At 35.5% G+C, this 23,077-nt stretch overlaps 1 protein-coding gene across 16 annotated transcripts in view; it reads right to left on the minus strand.

Moving 5' to 3' along the window:
* Ppfia2 (PTPRF interacting protein alpha 2) overlaps window positions 1–23,077 on the minus strand; it is a 443,940-nt gene that overhangs the window by 354,895 nt on the left and 65,968 nt on the right. For 15 of the 16 annotated variants that reach the window (XM_029542153.1, XM_029542144.1, XM_029542157.1 and 12 more), the window contains one exon: window positions 11,517–11,570. In XM_029542153.1, coding sequence (XP_029398013.1) covers window positions 11,517–11,570 — 54 coding nt within the window. Of the gene's footprint in view, window positions 1–11,516; window positions 11,571–13,437; window positions 13,495–23,077 lie in introns of those variants that run through there. The other variant, XM_029542180.1, reaches the window with a different exon arrangement.

The raw sequence follows: 23,077 nt of genomic DNA on the forward strand, positions 1-23,077 counted from the left end.
CTGGGAGATCCCAGAATGAACAACACCCTGAACACTGAGAGACAGAGAGAGAGAGAGAGAGAGAGAGAGAGAGAGAGAGAGAGAGAGAGAGAGAGAGAACAGAAAAGAACGTGGGGCTTTGCATGAGCAACACTAGCCTGCAGAAGAAGTATGCCCTGTGACCTACTTCCGTGACTTAGGTACCACCCACTTATGGTTACCCATTGATATAGCTAGAGAGTGCTCACAATCCAAACACCATTCAGTAGTTCATCATAACCTGAAAACCAAGCCTCAGCACTTGAGCTTTTAGTGATTTCCATTCATTGCAATTCACTGATACAGTGTCCCTTCTGCGCTTCCAGCTCGTGTATCATTTTCTATGACTCTTGATCCTGCTACCTCAGTAACAAGTTACTGGGGAATTGATATCTTGGTCCTTCCTTAGCTCGACACATGGGAAATGCACAGCCATTTGAGCCAGTTTTTAGCTATAATTGTTAACTTTATACCGCTATGGCTTCTCACTCATCTGACAAAAGACAACTCAAAACAGATTTCTATTTTCTAAATTTATCGGAAGTTAAGAAAACATTTGAGCTGGAGAGATGGCTCAGCTGTTGAAGGTTAGGCTCGGCTCACAACCAAAAATATAAGAAAACATTTAGTTGCACATGTTCCCAGACACCCACTAATTTAATATACTCCTTACCTTTAATTACTCCTTACGTGAAGTCTCTCCCACTGAGTCACCTACTCTTTTCTGCTCATCCAAACCTGAACTTATAATTGTCCAGTCTTTGAGACACTGCTTTGGGCCAGTCTCATTTGCATAGATGACAAGTGTTCTTCTTCCTTGTGTCACAGAATGTAAAGCCTCTGCAGCTCTGCTTACCAGCTGACAAGACTTTGCTGTCATCTTTTAGATCACTGATAACTCACATGGCCAAGGTTTGGAATGACTACTAGTTACTAAGCTTGTTGTGAATACATTTACTGTCCCAATATACAGTGGGGAGCTAATTCCTGCCAATGGTACAATTTAGAGCTTGCTCTGATTTAGATGTTGTTTGTTTCCCACAAGGTCATGTACTCAAGGCTCGAACCTTAGTTGGTAACACTATTTAGAGAGGTGGTAGTGATTGTGTATGGTAGAGTGTAGCTGCAGGAAGCAGATCCCTGGGGTGCTGCCTGCATCTCTGCCTACCCTGTTCACCATGATGTACAGAAGTTCTTCTAGCATACTCTTCTTACCATGCTGATGCTCTATCCAAGTTTACTGTCCTGTCCCAGTTAACACTTCCAGAACCCTCTGCAACTCTGAACTGAGATACACCTTTTCCTCTTTAAGTTTTTTGTTTGTTTGGTTGGTTGGATGGTTGGTTTGGGTCTGGTATTTGGTGGAATATTGCCATTCCGTGAAGCCACGGAACTTCCACTCCGATTTTTTTGAGCTGCTTATTTATTGAAGGGTTCGAAACCTTGATCAAAGTTATGCCATCTGCAGATCTATTGTTGCCAGGCTGCTGGACTGCCTTATTTGTTCATCAAATATTCATCAATGGCATGAAATATTCTAGCCATTCTTGAGAATACTGGGCTTCTGACCACAAAGAAAATGCACTGCACAAAAGAGACATAGATAAATTGCCCTTGTTCTGCTGAGCAACTTCCCACCCACGCTCAGGCAAGGAGCTCTAATTATCAGTGGGCCACACATAAAAAGAAGATGGGAAAGTAGGAGGGAGACTCGTTGAAATGAGAAGCACCAGTGGGTGAATAAGTGGGATCCCTGGGGGCGAAGTACAGGGTGAAAATGACTAAAATTCATTAAATAAATGCATGAGACTGTCAAACAATTAGGAAACTCGACTAAAAACAGGCAAAAAATGGTTCTTATATCCAAGTAATATTAAACAATGGAGAGATAAAAGAAATGGGTCCCGTGGATAAAGTATTAAGTTTGCAAAGATGAGTGCCTGAATTTAGATTCCAATCTGCTCCTGCTCGCCCCTTCAAGAAAACCTGGACATGACAATGGATATCTAGGATGCTATCACTCTAGGTATGGAAACAACTGAATTTCAGAGGTTTGTGGGCCAGTCAGTCCAGCTTAAATGTAAGTTCCAGACTCCAGAGATCAGTCTCATATTAAAATGATGATAAGGAACAGAGAAAACCATCTATAAATCTCTGTTTTCATTTTATTTCTTTGTTACTATTTCTCCTAATAAAAAGTATTTGAAGTTTTCTTGGAGTCCTATTTTTTTCCTCAACATAAGATATCAATGTACAAGTTTTATATTTTCATAATTCTTGCTGACATCCTTATATGACCAAAACCACAAAATCAACTTTTACCACCACTGAGCTAAGAAAATTTCATATTAGTGGGAACCCAACAAAGATTTAAGCATAAATGTGCCATGATCTTACTGACATACAAAAATATCAATCCTACTGCATTGACTGAAAACAGATGTTAGGAGAGATTGTAGATATGACCATCGAGCTAGTTTGAGAGAAGTAGTAAGAACCTGGTATAATCAAGGATAACTTTGAAGAGATAGATTATAACTCTGTAGTTGTGGTTTCTAGACAGAGTAGGTATGAAGTAGCTATTAACAGATACTGGTAAACTCTAGTAGCCTTGCAAAGAGGAGAACAGAAGGTCAGAAACATGGTTTTACCTTGCAGTGGTTAAAATACCGCTGAATAACCCAGATAATTTGTCAAATATTTAGTTGGTCACAAAAGCCTCAGTGTTTCCATGTTCTCAGTTACCTATTCAGTTGTGGAGACTAAAGATTATTTAATTAATATTAATAATAAAAGTATTTTAGGGTTCATAGGAGTAAATGCAGGTAGTAAGGGTGCAATGAGTATACAAGCAGCATCCAATAAGCTAGCCTGCAAATTTGTTGACTTAACCGCTCCAGTGAGATGAGTTCACACTGAGGTTCATCATATAGGTTCATAAGCACATATGGATCTTCCTGGTACCTAGAAGTGCTTTCATCCTCAGGTTTATGACATGAACCCGTGCAAATTTGTTTTCCATTTCATACTCTACATTATATACATACATTTCCTTCATAGCGGAGCTTAATATAAAATTCTAAAGCCATTTTCTTGTCTGCTTAATCTTTTAGGCCACTGTAAATGTGATTTCCTGTCAAGTATTCCACAAAAAAAAAAAATCATTCTCAGCCACATCCCCATTTATCTTCTTGTCACCGAATGCAAAGGACAGTATTCTTCTAGAACTTTCTGTAACATGGAACTGCTAATAACCTTTGCAATCAATCTTTCTTCAGCCTTGGCATTTATCATTCCATGACTTCTTAGGATTTGTGCGATATTCTCTCCTCTGCTTTGTCCCTTAAGGGCATATCTTCGATATTTAACTTTATTCTTGAAGTTTATTATTATTCTTTTATTATTTAAAAACTTTTCTTTCTTAGAGTTTTATTATGTGGTTCTTTTCTCATCTACCTTTGTTTACAGCATTATGGGAGAATGATCTCGCACTCTCTGAAACATCAATGAATTCTTCCACATATTCAAGTCAATTGTGTAAAGTAAAATGTCATGATAAATTCCAAAATATTCATTTTTCTCAACTCAGCTATCATTAATTTGTCTACAGATCCATCATATATCCTAGAAAATTCTTCTGTACCATCAGTTTGTCTCACTATGAAAGGTCCCTTCTTTAGTCATTGACCAAAGCAGAAAGCTAAAATATATATTTTTGCTAATTTTCATTCACGTTTTTCTGAATAAAAATCTTTTCATGAGTAACTACTGTGACCTCATGGCTCATGAATCAATCCACTCTTATCTGTTCACCCTGATGAAATGCTCGTATTACCATGTATTTGTTTGTTATTTTAATATATTTTATTGACTCTTGATAATTTCATACAGTATATTTTGAACCAATTCACTTTGTTTCCACTATTACTCCCATAACCACTCCCTTAAACCTTCCTTTTCTTCCTATTTTATTGTGAGTTTACTTTATTCCTTTCCCTCTCCTCATCAAGTCCATCCGTGCTGTAGATCTAATTTAGGTAATGGGACCTGTCCTAGTGTGGAGTTAGCCTACAAGGAGGTGCATCATTTGAAAAATGGTGACCCTACCTCCACAGATACACAGACACTTAAAATCTTCTAAAAACAGTGCTCTCAATTACTTTTTATTGCTCAGTTTAAATGTTTTTAATATAAAATTACATGTATTCATGGAACATGGTATGCTATTTCAATATGTTCTGATAAAAATCCATGGTAATTTACATTTCTATTCTTTTATCATTATGATGTGTTTGATGGTTTTCAAGCTCCTCTCTTATAGTTTATTTTTTAAAAGAGCCATAATTCCAATGAACCACCGTCCCTGATCTGTACTCCATGACTTAGAACTTCCTCCTTCTATCTAAACTCTTTGGAACCCATTATAAATTCTCCTCTTCTATTCCCTTCTCCTTTGCTAAGCTCCCATGATTACTATTCCACACAATATTTATTTTAGCATCTATATATGACAAAGATCACAAGGGATTTTTCTCTCTTACATTTTATTTATTAAGACATCACCATGATAAATTTGTACCATTCCTGGAAGACTTCACAATCTTCTTATTTACTCTTCTCTGATTTATTCTCTAAGTACAGCCAAGAAAATATCATATTTCAAAGAAACATCCAATAAGCTTGTCCTCATGTTTGAAGACCCCCAACGGTTCCTAAGAAATGGATAGAGATTCCTTCCATGTGCTCCCTCAAACTTGTAGCCTTCAGTCTAACCATATCTCCCATCCCAGGTTATTCCATAGTATGTGTGTACACACATATATTTTACTTTAGGCCTGTATAGGTACAGTTTCTGATATACCACATCTCCTCACTTGTAAGATTTCTACTCATTCTGTAATTCTAAAGTGATCCTTTACTTTGTTGTCTCTGTATTTTCATCAATTGGACTTAGTGGCCTTTTTACTGGGTTTACACCTGACACTTCAGTAGACTAATAAATGATACTGTAATTAGTTGCTACCAAGTTGTCTGCCCACTTTTTTGTAAGATTCTGATGTTAGGAATTCCTTATCTGAGAAGCCCACTTGCCACCATGTGTCATGGGAAGTTGGGAGCCACTCAAGATGCATACCACAATGCTGTGAGTCAGATACCACTAGGATGGGCAAGGGTGCCATGGGAGAATGGGGGAGCAAGAGAAGCGGATGGTTTCTGCAGTATGAGGCAAGGCAGAACTGGAGACATGATATCAGATGCATGATTCAAAGGTCACAAACAGTAAAAAGTCCACTTAGAAAAGGTGTTACTCATCGCTGAAATTTAATCAAATATTTAGCACATAATTTACAACCAAGTGTTCAACAAGTTTGAAGTAGAGAGAATGAAAAATCTACAGTAAAGAGTTCCACAAATTTGAAATAAAATAGAATAAAAATACTAAATATGAAATTTATAATGAAAAAAACTGAATTAGTTCAAAACTAAAATCAATATTGCCTCATTTATTACCATGAATAAACTGAGGGGACTTTTGAATTATAAAACTCAAAATGAGTTCAGGCGGTTTTAAAATTTTAAGTACATTTACAGTTAGAAAAACATATATAACCACATCTCGGCAGCAGCCTCAGGAAATTGAATTTCTAAAAGTTGTGCTCTGTGTGTACCCAAATTGCAAGAACTATTAAGATGCTATAAAATTTGAACAGAAAGTACAAAAACACAGAATGTGCAATTTCTGCTACTCGGTGGGGGAAAATTAACAGAGCTAAAGGATGTTCAGGACACTGTGTACTTCAAGCTCAGGACAAACCGAATGGGGACTCATTTATTCATTGCACTCCAGAACTGGAGAGATCCATTGGCATTTAACAAAAAGAGTCTTAGAACAATTAAAAATAAACCCAGTCCAATATTCAGCAAACACAAAATTTACTGCTCATGGTGGGGAAAAATGAAAGAAAAAACAAAACACATTCCCATTGGCATTCTTGCTATAATTTCCGGGTGAGACAATGAGACAGATTTAAAACTCAATTACATCCTGGAGTATAATGAAATGTTTGTGTATGCCTCATATATGATATATGTTATAATGTATTCAGGAACATGCTTTCTGTAGTCTACATTCTGGCCCACATCACTTCTTTTCCGGTTTTTTTCACAGTGATCTTAAGAAACATCAGATTTTTCCATAATATAAATGCTAATTAAAGAATAGAACATATCTGGAATATAATCAAATTATAAAAATTAATCCTCTGGTACATGTTCTGCTAAGATAATGCATTGCTACCATTGCCTTTTTTTGTCAATCTGATTTTCTAATCCCAAATGTGGTCTTGTATTTAGCTTGCAGTTTAGGAATGTGCCAACATTCTTAGAATGATGGAATTCATGGCAGGGATGCTTCATACTGTGTGTGCCAGAGGGAAGTGCACACAGTTACCTGCACCTCAGATGCCCAGTTCTTCAGATTCAAATTCTCATGGCTCCCTGAGAATTCCTAAGATGAGACTCCCAATGCCCACCTCAACCTTTATATGGGTAAGGTAGTAATTGGATCACTCAGATTCTGGTGGATCACTAAGTATCTTTAATAATTTACATTTTAATTTTGGTAGTAACTTTGAAATGCAATCATCTCTACCTTCAAAGGAATATTTGGTTTTAAGATTCCCTGAATTAAGAGAAAAATTCTCCAGATACTCAATTCTTTTACCATAAATAGTCTATTTGAATGCAACCTATGTACGACTTCATTTTTTTTCTTTTGCAAATTACAGGTCATCTGTAATACCTATTACAAGGTATAATCTATGTAAACATTTATTATACACTATTACTTAAAAGATATTGACAAAAAACCATCTGTGACTGTTGAATATGTATTTAATTTGCATCTAGTTAAATATACAGCTGTAGGAGATATATATTTTGAGGGAGAAATGTATTTTTTAATTATGATTTTTGGATTGGACATTGTTCTACCGGAAGATCCAGCAATACCTCTCCTGGGCATATACCCAGAAGATGTTCCAACTGGTAATAAGGACACATGCTCCACTATGTTCACAGCAGCCTTATTTATAATAGCCAGAAGCTGGAAAGAACCTAGATGTCCCTCAATAGAGGAATGGATACAGAAAATGTGGTACATTTACACAATAGAGTACTACTCAGCTATTAAAAACAATCAATTTATGAAATTCTTAGGCAAATGGATGTATCTGGAGGATATCATCCTTAGTGAAGTAACCCAATCACAAAGAAGTCACTTGATATGCACTCACTGGTAAGTGGATATTAGCCCAGAAAATTAAAATACCCAAACTACAATTTGCAAAACACAAGAAAATCAAGAAGAAGGAAGACCAATGTGTGGCTTCTTCATTCCTCCTTAGAATAGGGAATAAAATACCCATGGAAGGAGTTACAGAGACAAAGTTTGGAGCTAAGTAGAAAGGATGGACCATCCAGAGACAACCCCACCTGGTGATCCATCCATAATCAGCCACCAAACCCAGACACTATTGCATATGCCAGCAAGATTTTGCTGATATAGCTGTCTTGTGTGAGGCTAGGCCAGTGCCTGGCAAATACAGAAGTGGATGATCAGGTCATCTATTGGATGGAACACAGGACCTCCAATGGAGGAGATAGAAAAAGTACCCAAGGAGCTGAAGGGGGATGCAATCCTATAGGTAGAACAACAATATGAACTAACCAGTATCCCCAGAGCTCATGTCTCTAGCTGCATATGTAGCAGAAGATGGCCTAGTCAGCCATCATTGGGAAGAGAGGCCCCTAGGTCTTGCAAACTTTATATACCCCAGTACAGGGGAACGCCAGGGCCAAGAAGTGGTGTGGGTGGGTAGGGGAGCAGGGTCATGAGAGGGTATAGGGAACTTTCAGGATAGCATTTGAAATGTGAATATAGAAAATATCTAATAAAAAAAAGAAAAAGGAAATATGGCTTGGTGTTAGAACACATACTTAGCATGTACAAACAAAACTTTCAATTTTTTTCACCAGCATTGCAAAACAAATATATGACCATTATTTAGCTATATTGCTCTTTGGTGAGTAATTATCTAGTTTGATTTGTTAACATTTCTACCTAAGCATGTACCTACGTAAGTATGTTTATGCTGAGTAATTTGCGATCTAATTTCAATGAACTGAAAGCATATGCTGAATGTAAAGAATCTTTGAGATAATTTTTTGAAGACAGCTTTAAGGTATTGTTTAACAGAAATTTTTCTCAGTAATAGAAGAGTTAGTATTCTAAAATGAATCAGAGACTTAACAGTAACAGAAGCACCATTCTCAGTGATATCATTTCTAGAGTCTATATTTTAAAAGATCTTTTAAAACACTTTTGAAAATATGTAAGACCATTCTAAAATGTTCTTGAATTGCATGTGAAAATATTAATTTATTTTCACTTTAGTGATGAAACAGATGGTACTGGAATTTTCAAAACTGTACTTAACAATTATCAAAAATACTAAGCCTGTTGGTGATAACACATGCCTTAATTCTAGCACTCTGGAGACAGAAGCAGGCAGGTCTCTGAGTTTGAGGCCAGCCTGGTACACAGAGCAAGTTCCAGGACAGCCAAGGATAGAGAAACACTGACTCAAAAATAACAATAGGGAAAATACCAATACCAAATATTGCTACAATCCTGAAATTTTAATCTTTCCTGATACTCCATTTTATCAGTACTGTCCTTGGATGCACTAATTAATCAACCCTACTCTTTGAAATGAAACAAGTTTCATAGTTTCGATCTTTAAAATTAATTCTTATGTGCACCTAAAACAAAACTTTCATTTCTAATTATTTCAAAAATTCTCAGTGCCATGTTATATTAAAAAATAAATTACTACACTGTATTGCATTCTTATAAGATCATTTATCTACTAATTCACAGATCCTGCTCCTTAATTTTTACTTGTTAAATGAGGTTAAATCTTTTAGCAATGAAAATTTCATTAGTAAAATTGATAGAATGGTATTATAAATATTTTGACTTAGCTATTGAAAATGGAAATTACTATTTTGATGATCTATTCTGCTATATTTTAAAATGAAAGAAACAAAAAACCACGTGGGTTAAAAATATGTGTGATATGATCTAAGTTTCAGTTTTCTTACTTTATTTTGGTTTTACAATTCTAGCAATCAAACTGTAAGGCTCAGACATATTAAGATGAGAGTTTGTCACAAGGCACAACAAATGTTAATCAAGAAACATCTGCAAATAAAACTATTATCTTTTTATTTGTTTAACATTCACTGATGCTTTAATGTTTACAATTGACTTATCTAAATCTAATAAACTTGTGTTATGTGTTGTCCTAATTATGGTATTGCTGTGATGAAACATCAGAACCAAAAGCAAGATCTGTAGGGAAGAGGATTTTTGGTTTACATGAACACACTGTGGCCCATCATCAAAGGAAATCAGGACAGGAACTCATATAGGGCAGGAACCTGGACAAGTGCTGATGGAGAGGTGCTGTTAACACTCTTGTTTCTCATGGCTTGCCTAGCTTGCACAACTCATAACCACAACCACAGGTATGGCATCACCCACAGTGGGCTAGTCCCTTCCATACCAATCACTAATTAAGAAAGTCCTCTAGAGCCAGATTTTATGGAGGGATTTCCTCAATTGAGGTTCCCTCCTTTCAGATGACTCTAGCTTATGTCAAGTTGACATAAAACTAGCCAGCACATGGATACCACACATTAAATCTCACCATATTTAAATAAAGCAAACAGTGATAAAAGTTCATTCATTGGCTATTTGCTAACATAATCTACATAGGACATTACTTGATTTACATATTTTGAATTTTTTTTCTCAAGACTGGAGTCACAGGGAAATAAATCATCATAATTAATGTCTGTTAATATCAGTTGCTCAGAACACACACACAAAAAACCCTATAATGTTCCAACACATTAATCTTATCTTACAACTTAAAATTTACCCTCAAGGGCTGAGGAATTTATTCAGTGATTAATCCCTTCCAACACAGATATTAGGACCAGAGTTTAGGTGCCCAGAACCTATGTAAATGCATGGTAGACACAATGCCACTTGTGTCTCGATTTGGAAGGACACAGGTTTTGCCAGAGCAGCCTGGCTAATAAGAATTGCTCTAGAACTAACTTCTGGTTTTCCATGAGACCATACTTCGTTGAGAAGATAAAAGAGTGATTGAGGGTTGTTTATAACATTCAGTACACATGTTCCCACACCCATGTACCCTATAACATGTGTCCATACACATGTAAACATGTATGCACATATATACATATCACATATTAAAATGGAAAAATACAAAAGTGCATTCCTAAAAACTTGACAACTCATTCCTTAATTGTGTAAAATACCTTTGGGATAAATAAGGAAGAAACAACAGTATCAAGAATCAAAGCAAAGCATTACTGTAATTTTTATCTGTAATTTCAAAATGGTGTGAAATGATATTAAAATCTAATACTTGTTGAGGCCTGCCTCCTTAGCTTGGCTGTAACTCTTATGTTTCATGAGTGCATACGTTTTTTTCCCTATATAAACTGGCCCTGAAAATGTTCTAGGCTATAGCTTTCAGCTCTTTATTTGAGCTATGGCCCTGATCAATCAGTTCAGAGTGTGCAGCAATCCTGTATTGCTGACATAAAAGCAGCTTGACTCTATGAAGACAAAAAAAGTTTGGCTCAAAGTAAGGTCAAGCATATATTCTGATGCTTATTATTATTATTATTATTATTATTACTATTACTATTATTGTTACTACTATTGGAAAATCCTTAACTGTTGCCTTCACTCAGGACCCATCAAAACAGAGGTCAGCCTGAATTGTTTTATCTTACCTACTAAAAAATCTTGGGAAAAGGTTAACGGCACTGTAGCTCTCCCTATAATTACGAATGAGTGCATATGTTTTTTCCCTATATAAACTGGCCCTGAAAAATGTTCAAAGCTATAGCTTTCAGCTCTTAATTTGAGCTATGACCCTGATCAATCAATTTGGAGTGTGCATTCAATAATCATTCCTGTTGAACTGGATTGATGTTTGTGCAGCAGTCCCCAGATTCCAACTTTACTCACATTTAGAATTATAAGATCTCAACCTAATAAGACTGTTATTGGAGTAGAAATGATTTATGATTTCCCAATGAAATATTCATTTCTCTCTTTTGTACTGGAAATTGAACCTAGGGCATTTTGTCTACTAATCACGTGTTCACCAGTAAGCTAGAACCCTATTCTTTATTTCTGTGCAACCAGTTTGGATGTAGATTAACTGTTTGATAAGGTACCATTTTTAAGCCTGCAGAACACTCTTGAAATCAACTTTACTCTTTTTGTTACTTAATGCAATAACTGTATTTTAATAAGCCTCAGTACATGGTATAGTATAGATCAACTCTGTTCAATGCAGTACTTATATCTAATAAAGGGTCTAACTTACCGGTGGATCAGCCCCCTTAGGACCAGTCAGCCCTCCTGTTAGGGATTCGATGTCCTGAAAAGGGGAAAGGTGATGATTGTAAATGCTACTCAATATAATAAACATTACCCAGTCACATAATGTATTGTCAATGGCAACAAAGCTAGGGTGCTTCAATTTGTGTGTGTGTGTGTGTGTGTGTGTGTGTGTGTGTGTGTGTGTGTATTGGATCCCACTCAACTTAAAAAATAGACTATAAGAAAACATCTTATTATTTAATCTAACTCTTTACAGTACACAAAAGCAAAAAATAAATGTAAGTGGGCAATTGTTTTTGAAATATGAAAAGAAGATGGGTCCAGAATTTTTTTAAAAATATGTTTTGTCTTAAAGATCTAAAGAGCACAGAACAACAAAAGAAATAACCTCAATTAACTTATTTCCAAGAGCATTGCTTCATGATGCTATTTTACCCATAAAACCTTTAAATTATTTATGGTCCACTCTATTAATACATGTGTAAAATGTTAGAAGATATGGCTAGATTAGGTGCTCTTGTATAAAGATCAATTCTTAATTTTGAATTAACAGCCATAGACATAATACATAAGTAATGATTATATATCTCAGAGTAACTATGAATGGAAAAAATCAAAGATACTATAATAAGTTTTATAAACATTGAAACTTATACAAATGGTAATACCTGTCATATCAGTTCTGGGGTTTTGATGTAATTATTATCAGTCATATAACATTTACAAAATAAAATTAAATGTCAGATTTTAAAATAAAATCTCACAAAATTTTAACAAATTGGCCACTGATTTAACTTTGGAATCAGCTCTCATAAATGAAACTGCAAACACATGCATATATACGCACACACACACACACACACACACACACACACACACAAATAAGAATGCTCACAAGCATCCTGCTACTAGCTATACCTGACACTGACATCTTGTTGGTAAGAACATTTTATCTCTTGATATATATGGATTCAGAAAGATCTAATTTTATTTTGGTAAGCTTCTACTTATCAGTGAGGAATAAGACCTCCCAGAAATGGACTGAATAATGTTTTATTAATTTAAATTTTTTGAATGCCAATGAGGCTGAAATAAAAGCTACTGAAATATACTGGATTATAGAAAGAAAAAAAAAAACATACTGAATTGCATCAACCCATATATTTTAAAGATGTTTCAACATCAGAATGGAATCAGGAAACTAGGTAAGATGTTTTGTCTATATCTCCACAGGTGATGAAAGACTATAGGTTCCATCAAAATTGAAACAAATTTTATATGAATAAGAGAAGCTTCTACATGAAAGGATGACTCATAAAAGGAAGGGATGCAGAAGGACAGCAATCAGGATGACATAGAAAACAGAAACCCCTGCATGCAGACAGATCAACAAACCGGCAGACTGGAAAACCTCTGTGCTGAAATGGACATTTGCTGAAGGACAGATGATCATCAGAACTGCAGTCATGAAAGATCATCACATCAAGGGATCTTCATAAGGACATCTGGACTGTTAAGTCTATGGGATTGATAACTGTTTCTGTGGTAAAAGTTAAACTGTGTACAATTTTAGCTCAAACAGAAAGGGTGAAAATATAGAGAAATTTTCATCTAGCAACATGGTTGTTCTGGAAAAAAGATCACAACCAAAGGCCTTCTGGGTCTAAGTAATATGACACACTCTTCATTACAGCACGTTCTGGCTGAAATACAGACTCATCCTTAGTATACCTTTAATTCCTAACGATGAAGGTACAGTTAGTTTGTAGAAACAGCCGTGTTTAAAAGTGATGCATAATTGAGAGGGAGACAAAGTGATGAATCAGAGAAAGATTTGACAGAATGAGTCAGAGATAGGATATGCCCAACTCTCATGAGATCAGAGGAAAGATATTCTACTTAACCTGTCGTGACCCAGAGAGAGTCAGGCTGAGTGCAGGCAGTGAAGTTGGAGTTGAGTTCAATTCACACAGAGGGAGGCAGTTTTACTGGTACAGTTTTACAGACAGAGGTTTCAGGTAACAACAGAAGAAGCCAGAGGGAGCTAGAAAATTAGAACAGATTACAAGAGATAGTTTGAAGTCAAGCAGGGTAATTCAATGAGAATCCAAGAGAAGTCAGTTTGAATCAGTTAGCTTGGACTGGAGTTTGTGCCAGAACAGCTGGGTTAAACCATAGTTCAGAAAAAACTAGGAAGGGTGAGCTTAATCATCAGTAAGCCTCAGAGACAATTACATCTGCTGAAATAAAAAGTTTCTTTCTCAGTGATGTATTAACTTAATCAAATCTTTTCATTTATTTGACAAGTTTTTAAGTAACATCCAAGACAGACTAATGTGCCATCTTTCTATAACCTGATTTTGTATCTCTACCAATATATTTTGAAAATACCTTAATTCATAACTTTCTGTTTATTCTGTTACGATAAACACTGTCTTAGTCAGGGTTTCTATTCCTGCACAAACATCATGACCAAGAAGCAGTTGGGGAGGAAAGGGTTTATTCAGCTTACATTTCCATACTGCTGTTCATCACTGAAGAAGCCAGGCCTGGAACTCAAGCAGGTCAGGGAGCAGGCGCTGATGCAGAGGCCATGGAGGGATGTTCTTTTTTTTTTTTTTTTTAGAGTTATTTATTTATTATATGTAAGTACACTGTAGCTGTCTTCAGACACTCCAGAAGAGGGCGTCAGAGGGCGTCAGATCTTGTTACAGATGGTTATGAGCCACCATGTGGTTGCTGGGATTTGAACTCCGGACCTTTGGAAGAGCAGTCGGGTGCTCTTACTCACTGAGCCATCTCACCAGGCCCGGAGGGATGTTCTTTACTGGCTTGCTCCTACTGGCTTGCTCAGCCTGCTCTCTTATAGCACCCAAGAACCCAAGACTCCTCCCCTTGATCACTAATTGAGAAAATTCCTTACAGCTGGATCTCATGGAGGCATTTCCCCATCTGGAAGCTCCTTTCTCTGTGATAACTCCAGCTGTGTCAAGTTGACACAAAACTAGCCAGTACAGACACTCATGAGACTGCCTCCACCTTGGATCATATAACCTGAGTAACTTAAATCCAGGTTCCCGGCTACTATCACTCAAATTTTCCTCAAGAATAACTATCTCCTGTGGGTAAGAGTTGTGTTTTTTAATTAAGAGTAGTAAAACGAATATGTAAAATAAATTAATAACTTGATGGAACCCTGAGCACAAAAAGGTGTATACAATATGTCTGTTGAGGTTTACCCCTTAGCATTGTTGTCACCATTTTGTTCCGTGTCCTTCAGCTATTTCATTTTTTTATACTGTTGCTGTAATACGCTTGCCAGGTATTGACACAGAAAAATAACTTGACTCAGAGCAGGGACACATTGACCGCATATTCTGTTATGTTCTGAATGCTAGCAGGTGTGTTAATCTTAAGAAGTTCCACAACTATAAGTTTCACAGAGGACCCATCAAATTAAAGGTCAATATAAACTGTCTACCATGTCTAAAGTGGCTTTGAGTCAGGGCTACAACCAGGAAGCACTCCTGGTACTTGTGTATAAGCTCATTGTGTATTTTGTGGGTTTAGCCTTTATAAGCTGACATAGAAAAATGTTTGGGGCGGTAGCCTCAGCCCCTGACTACTGAGTTGCACTATCAGTCTTCGTGTGTTTGTTTAATAAACCATCCCTTTCTGACTGAGATTGGTGTTTGTGTGTTTTGTAGGCAACTCTCAGACCACAGCATTTTGATATTACAATATATTGCCTTGTACAAACTTTATTCTGAAGAGTCAAATAATCAAAAAAAAAAAGTGCTCCCAAAATTCTCTCATAATGTTTAAGTAGATTATAATTTTATATTGGGCCATATTTACACCCATCTCAGCTTCATTTATTTCCTGGCAAAGCACTCTGCTTTTCCTTTTGCCTGCCACTGGTTTTACGTAACAAGTTTTTTAAATGTCATTTTTCTTTTGTTAAGTATTGGAATTTGTATAGATAAATATGAAATCTTTGGAAAGTATGCCTGCTTGGTTATCTAAATATATCAACATATATGCATACAAACAAAAGGAGCAAATCCTCATATGGCAAGGAGGCATACGGGCAAAAAGTTTCATTCCTACCAGAGGAGCTGTTGGCAATGCTTAGCTGCTAGAAGTTTTATGTCAAGTTGACATAGTCAGAGTTGTTTGGGAAGAAGGAACCTCAATTGTTAAAAAAATACCCTCAAGAGATTGTCTTGACGCATTTTCTTGATTGATGATTTATGTGGTAGGGCTCTACTCATGAGGTGCCAATTCCTGGTCCTGTAGTCCCTGGTATTATAAAACAGGACACTGAGCAGACCACAAGAAGCAAGTCAGTGATCAGTGTTCCTCAGTGTCTTTGCTTCAGTTTCTGCCTCCAGGTTTCTGCCTTGAGTTCCTGCCCTGATTTACTTCAGTGAAGGTCTGTAAGGTCTTATAAGAAACAAAAGCTTTTATTCCCAAGTTGCTTTTGGTGACAGTGTTTATCACAGCAATTAAACCCTAGCTAAGACAAGAGAGAAAAGTAAAAAAGAGTGTTGGTATAAAAAGCTGCTACTGTGTATTAAGGTAATCGCAGTTATTTTACTTAGATGAAAATAGAATCAACTGGATATTTGTGCTGGATTGTTTGATGTCAGCCTGGTATAATCTAAAGACATCTGAATAGAGGGACCCTCAATTAAGAAAATACCTCTATAAGATATGGCTGCAGGGCAAGGGCAAGCCTGTAAGACATTTTCCCAATTGGTGTCTGATGGAGGAAGGCCCAGCCTATTGTGGGTGGTGCCATCCCTTGGCTAGTCAACCTCATTCTGTAAGACAGCAAGTGGAGATGCCTGAGGAGAAAGCTAGCAAATATCATCCCTCCATGGCCTCTGCTTCAGCTCCTGCCTGCAGGGTACTGCCCCGTGTGATTTCCTGTCCAGCCTTTTTATAAAGGATTAATAGTGACATTGAATATAAACTAAATAAATAAACCCTCTCCTCTCAAAGTAGCTGTCTTAGGGTTTGTATTCCTACACAAAACAGCATGATCAAACATCATGACTATACTTTAAGTACTTTTACATTATATGTAATGATTATTTACATTAATAAACATTGTCAAATTGCAGATTTATACGTGTGATGTATTAAATTATTTTATCTCTAATTTATATGCTGAAATTCCCAATCCCTACTACCTTAATATCTAAAAATTAATGGGAAATAAACTTTATATACAGTAATTCATGATAGTAATCTGATGTAATGGGTACTTTTATAAAATAGAGAAGAGATGAGGAATTCAGGTACACTGAAGGAAGTCCATAGAGGGCCACAGCACAATGGCTATTTGCAAGCCAAGCAGTGAGCTATCAGAAGAATCTTATGTTGTCATCACATTGATACTGGAGTTCTACTTTCCAGAACTGTGTGAAAAATTATTCTGTTATTTAAGCTTGCATGTAGTTTGTTATATTTTGTTTTGTGGAAACTAGTAAACTAATGCAGGCATATTGATAATTTGGGACGATAGCAGGGGTTATTGGAGGAATGGCATAATATTTCAATATGGAGTATGTCAGAGATCCTTAAGCAACCTATCTAAAACCTATTGACATCAGTGAAGCCAACCTAAATAGTAAAATTACCATACATTATTGAATAGTTATATTTTCATATTACTTCACAGTAATACTTACAGAAATATCAACATTGATTATTTTATTGAAGAATTATTTCAAATTTCACTTCTATCTCATTTCCTCTTGATGAAGTTTCCAGTCCACAACTCAACACCTTCTATCAAAGTTTCCAAGGACACATTGCTATTTAAACATAAGGGAAACTGTTCTTTCAATAATCTTTTTAATCATTAAGATATATTGGCACCATGCAGTGCTCCATTCTCATTGAAATCCCTTCTTTAGTATTTGGAGTTTTATGCTTTACATAATTTTATTTAGTAGTATTATTCTAAATACTGTCTATAATAACAAATTACTTTTTAAAGTTCTTTAGAATGTTTGTTTTATTATTACTATGTGTAGGTCTCTCCGTAAAAATGCATACAGGTGATCAATCACAGAGGCTAGAAGAGGACTTCTATTGTCTTGGAGCTGAAGTTTCAGAAGATTGTGAGCCTCCCAATATGAATGTGTGGTAGGAAGTGAACTCTGTCTCTCCATGAGGGCAACGAGAATAGTTCATTGCCCAGACATCTCTCCAACCCAAATGCATTCCGAATTTCTATCTTCAGCTTCAGGTTATCTTCTGACGTTCATATGAGCTATTTAATTTATATATTAGTATCTCTTGAGTTCAATTTTATTAAGTTGATTGGAATGTCAAATCATGTTTTCACCTCAACTTCTTCAAACTAGGAACCTGATTCAATGACTGAACACTAAACAGCTAGTTGTTCAGGTTCAAATTAATCATCAAATCCTACCACAAATATACTAAGAATTTTCAACTGAGGAATATCAAATGACTCAGAAGCACCTAAAGAATTGTTCAATATCACCTAGTCATGAGGGAAATGCAAGTCAAAACAATGCTGAGATTACACCTCACACCAGTCAGAATGGCTAAGATTACAAATATGCTAATGAAAGACTTTTAACTGAATCACCTCTCATCACTACTAGTACATTAATTCTTGGACTTCTTCAGCAGTATAATCAGCAATCTAATAATTATCTATGGATCTGCTCTTAGCTCCCAATTCATCCTACATTCTCTACTTTGAATTTAAATTTAAACATTTAAATTCCTATCCTAAACCAATTTGTGTTTTTTTTTTCAAAAATTATAGAATAAAACTTAGCTTATTATTGTGCTCTGCCTTGCCCTGTGTGATCTTGATTCAGACATTTTCTCTAATGACATCTTTTGCAATGCTCCCTGACTCTTGTGCCATCCAAATCATATTGGTCTTAACAAATTAAATCTCTTTGAGTTTAACCACTTTTTTTTTTTTACTAATTAATTACCAGTCCAGATGTGGCTTCTATATTAAGGCCATTGCACTTTATTTTTATTATTATTCTGTAAAAGGTATACATTCCTCAAGTGCCTTTCTAGTTCATTAACTGGCTTACTTTACTTACAAATATGATTAATTGCCAAAGTGAACTTGTACAATTCAGTCAATGTTTCAACTAAGGAAAAGTGGTTAAACTCAAAGAGATTTAAATAAGCATGTATAATGAGGGGTATCTCACAGAGGTATGAAGAGTTTGGCAAGTCCAGGTGAATGGTAAGTAGCTGAAAGTAATAGTATCTTTTAATGCCTCCCTGAGCCTCTACCAAGATCAGCATACAGTGAAGTTAAGTAAGTACTGAATGTAGAATGACTGAGAGAATGAATACTCAATGTGTCATCATTCTGATACAATGTCTGAAACTCTGGGTATGTGCGATAAAACATTTCTTACTTTTATAGAAATGCATTCCTTGGAAAGTATAGAGCAGAGCTATTGTGTTTGCACGATGAATCTTCATAAAGCTTAGAAATGAACAAAATAATGAATTGCCTTCCCAAGGTCACACAGCTGTTGAATGCAGGAAAATGTTTTGAAGTCCCTGTGTTATAACCGCAAGCCTAGTTTACTTCAGATTCTGTCATATATCACTAATGAGACAGCTACTCAAACGAAATGCCCTCGGCTCTGTATGATCTCTTCTTGAATCAATAAATTTCTATACATACCAAGGGTTTTATGGCTCATAGGAAGGGCTTTTTAAAAGGACTTAATAGGTAATACCATTGTACAATGAATAAATCAATATTTAAACCGTTTACCAAACAAAAGTGCCTAGTATAAAGACATACTTCAGAAAATTTAAACTAGTATCAATAATGTTTACTTTTGTACAACATTTTTTGTAAGTTCACAGCAGAAGGAATGGGTAATGGAAGACAAATTTCCTTTTAAGGAATCATTTTTCCCCCACATGCTGCTTAATGAAACTATCGTTCATCAAAAAAATCCCATCTCCTTAAGGCAAAAATCCAAAAAAAAAAAAAAAAGAAAGAAAGAAAGAAAGAAAAGTTGAATTTCCTAATGAGGTTTTAGCTGGTATTGCTTCTTTGGCTACATTACCGGGAAAATTCCTTGGGGGACAGAGAATTAGAAAATACACAAACAAATATAAATCTTACTCGGAGAAGCAAAATTTCATTGCTCCAAGTTCTAAAAAAATTAAAAAATTATTTTCTAAGACTTTGAACATAGTCCATCACAAATGTGAATTGTCCTCGAGTTATATAATTAGCTCATGTTAAAATAAATGGCTGTGTATATATTGGGAATTTTTCATGGAAGAAAATGATGATTAAATAAACCAATTCAAAGCTTTCACAGCATTTGGGATGTTGTGAGGAATCATAGCAGACATGAAGTACCACACAAAACCTGATGTATGGTATTCAGTCTTTGAGATATGTGTTTTATTTTAATCTAAGGCAGAGCACAGAACAACATATGGAGGAAATCTGAGAATGAAGTATTACATTAAAACATAGTAGTTGTAGTAGTAAATTGAATAGGGTGACAGTAGTTCAGATTTTGGTATTTCCATAGTTTTTTTTTTGTTTTTTTTTTTTTTTTTTTAGAATACATATTGAATTCCCATAGAAACTAGTTGGGTAACACTAATTGGCGCTGACTGGGTACTTACTGACACACCACATTAAGCTCTCCATTTCCTCATGAATTAGCATCTCACCCCTCTTTCATTTTCAAGATGGTCAGCCTGGGACTTTTAGAGTTTAATGACTTGACAGAGGTCATACAACTAACTAATAATGGTTTAAAACCAAACAGTAACTTCTGAGGCAATGTATTTCAGTGGCTATGAGCTCTTGATTCATATGGAGTATGAGAAGAGAAATGGAAGGGATTGTGGAGATGCTCTGTACTGACTTGGGGAACAACACTAATATGTATTAGCTATTTGAAGAACTGAAACTTGGAGACGCACAATTTGAGCTAAGCATTTGATTTGAGAAAATAGAGAGCAGGTGTTGAATTTTCAAAAACACATAATTTACACTTTTACATAAGTTAACTAAGAGATACATTTCAGAAAAATACAATTAAGTATTATATATGTGTAGCTTAATTTTGGAAGTTATAATGCAGAAAAATTGGATAAAGCTAGATAGTGATATGCAAGCTTTGGGCAATCCAAAAATGTAAGTCAACTTTTTCTAAGGAATTTGAATTTGAATCTAATTGGTGGGAGAAACAAAACAAACAAAACAAACAACAACAACAAAAACAAAATTCTATTGCTATATCTTTCCTGAAAAATGAATCAAAGCTGGAGTTACAAGATGTATATTTATAAATCAATTTCTTATTTCAGTTTTTAAAGTGACAAATTATTATTATTATTATAAACAGCAATAGAACATATGTATGTTTCTGTTTAGGGAGCTGATATAAAGGATGCTACTAATGACTGCAGTAATCATCAGCACCTTCTTTCTTAAAAAAAAAAGATTTATTTATTGTTTCATGTAAGTACACTGTAGCTGTTTTCAGACACACTAGAAGAAGGCATTAGATCTCATTAAAGATGGTTGTGAGCCACCATGTAGTTTCTGGGATTTGAACTCAGGACCTCCGGAAGAGTAGTCAGTGCTCTTTACCACTGAGCCATCTCTCCAGCTCCCATCAGCACCTTTTTTAAAACTGTGAAAGGAATGGGAGCTATAATTCTACACTATCAATTTAACTGAGTCTATAGCATAGAATGGGATTATTAGAATAAAGAATGATGGAGGTTTAGCATCAGTGACAGATTATTTTATGGTCATGGTATGGTACAGACAATTTTGTTTTCTTCTATGCACACAAATAAATAAGAAATCAAGCTTCTACACTAGCAGATTGACCGCACACCCGGAAGCTCCAGAACAAAAGGAAGCAAATACACCTAAGAGGAGTAGACAGCAGGAAATAATCAAACTCGGGGCTGAAATCAATCATCCAAATAGAAACAAAAAGAACTATATAAAGAATCAACAAAACCAGGAAAATGAACAAGATAGATAAACCCTTAGACAGACTAACCAGAGGGCACAGAGGCAGTATCCAAATTAATAAAATCAGAAATAATAAAGGAAGCATAACAATGAAATATATCTTAAAATAATTATTCTGTCTGTTGAATAATAACAGTTGAAAATATTAAAATCATGTTCTACAAACAAAAAAAAAGGAATCAAAGCCGGGCGTGGTGGCGCACGCCTTTAATCCCAGCACTCAGGAGGCAGAGGCAGGCGGATTTCTGAGTTCAAGGCCAGCCTGGTCTACAAAGTGAGTTCCAGGACAGCCAGGGCTATACAGAGAAACCCTGTCTCAAAAAAGTTCATGTCACTCTGTAATTTTTAGCGATTACCTTGAAATATTATTTATTCAAAATGTCTAATATTTTTCAAACATGTTTTGATTAATTAATATTCTCAGATGTAATTATTAATACCATTAGTTGACAATAAAGAGTTAGTATTGCAGCTTTCCAGTGGTAATTGACAATGTCTGATGGAGGCACCCAGGCAGTTAGGACTTCTGAACAATACACCTTCTGTCTTGGGGAGTGCTATGGCAAGGAAATTAGAATCCCATTGCTTAAAATGAGGCAGACAGAGAAGACACATGGACTTGTACTTGCACACTTGCACAATACATCATTAACAGAAACTATGGAATATATAATGGTCTCTTCAGTTCGAATAGCTTCATTGCATGTCACTTGTGTAAAATTACTATGTAGAGTGAAGATATGGTTTACAGTTTGGGAGGATAGAAGACTGGAAAATTAAAGTGTTGTGTTTCTTTTTTAAGAACTCAGAGCAGAATAATTTTCTTGCCATTCCCTGCTTCTAGAAACCACCTGCATTCCTTGGCTATAACTCCATCTTCAATCATGAAAAATGTATCCTATTTCTAACTCTAACTTTCTTGCTATCTTCTTTTAAGAACCCTCATGAGTACAATGGAGCCTATCAAGTAATTCTGAGTAATTTCTTCAAATTAAAATTCTTAAATTTGTCTGATAAATCTCCCTTAATATTAAGGCAGACAGTGAGAAGTCCTGTGATTTATAACATAGAAATACATGCAATTAAAAATATAAGGCATGATACACTTGTCCTGAACTCAAGAAATATGTACTAATATCTCAAATCCCATATAAAATGACACTTCCTAAAACTACCCAGTGGATGTGTCCACTTCATCTACTGAATTTCCACATCACTTGTTACCCTCCACACATACTTTAACTCCTTTAGCAAACAGTTTTCCATAATTCTCTGTATTTACAGGTTCTCAATACATATTTTTTTGTTAAAAATAATCAAATAAAATTTTGGCTGTGGATGGATGTTCTGCTCTGAATAGACATTCCTGGGTATGCAGAATACTAGATTTTCTTTTAAAAAATGATATTTTATTTTAAATTATGTGTGTATGTGTATCAAGAAGATATGTGTTGTGGTGTGTGTGTCTGTGTGTGTGTCTGTGTGTGTGT

The sequence above is a fragment of the Mus pahari genome, chromosome 9 (genome assembly GCF_900095145.1).
Source record: "Mus pahari chromosome 9, PAHARI_EIJ_v1.1, whole genome shotgun sequence".
Classification (NCBI taxonomy): domain Eukaryota; kingdom Metazoa; phylum Chordata; class Mammalia; order Rodentia; family Muridae; genus Mus; species Mus pahari.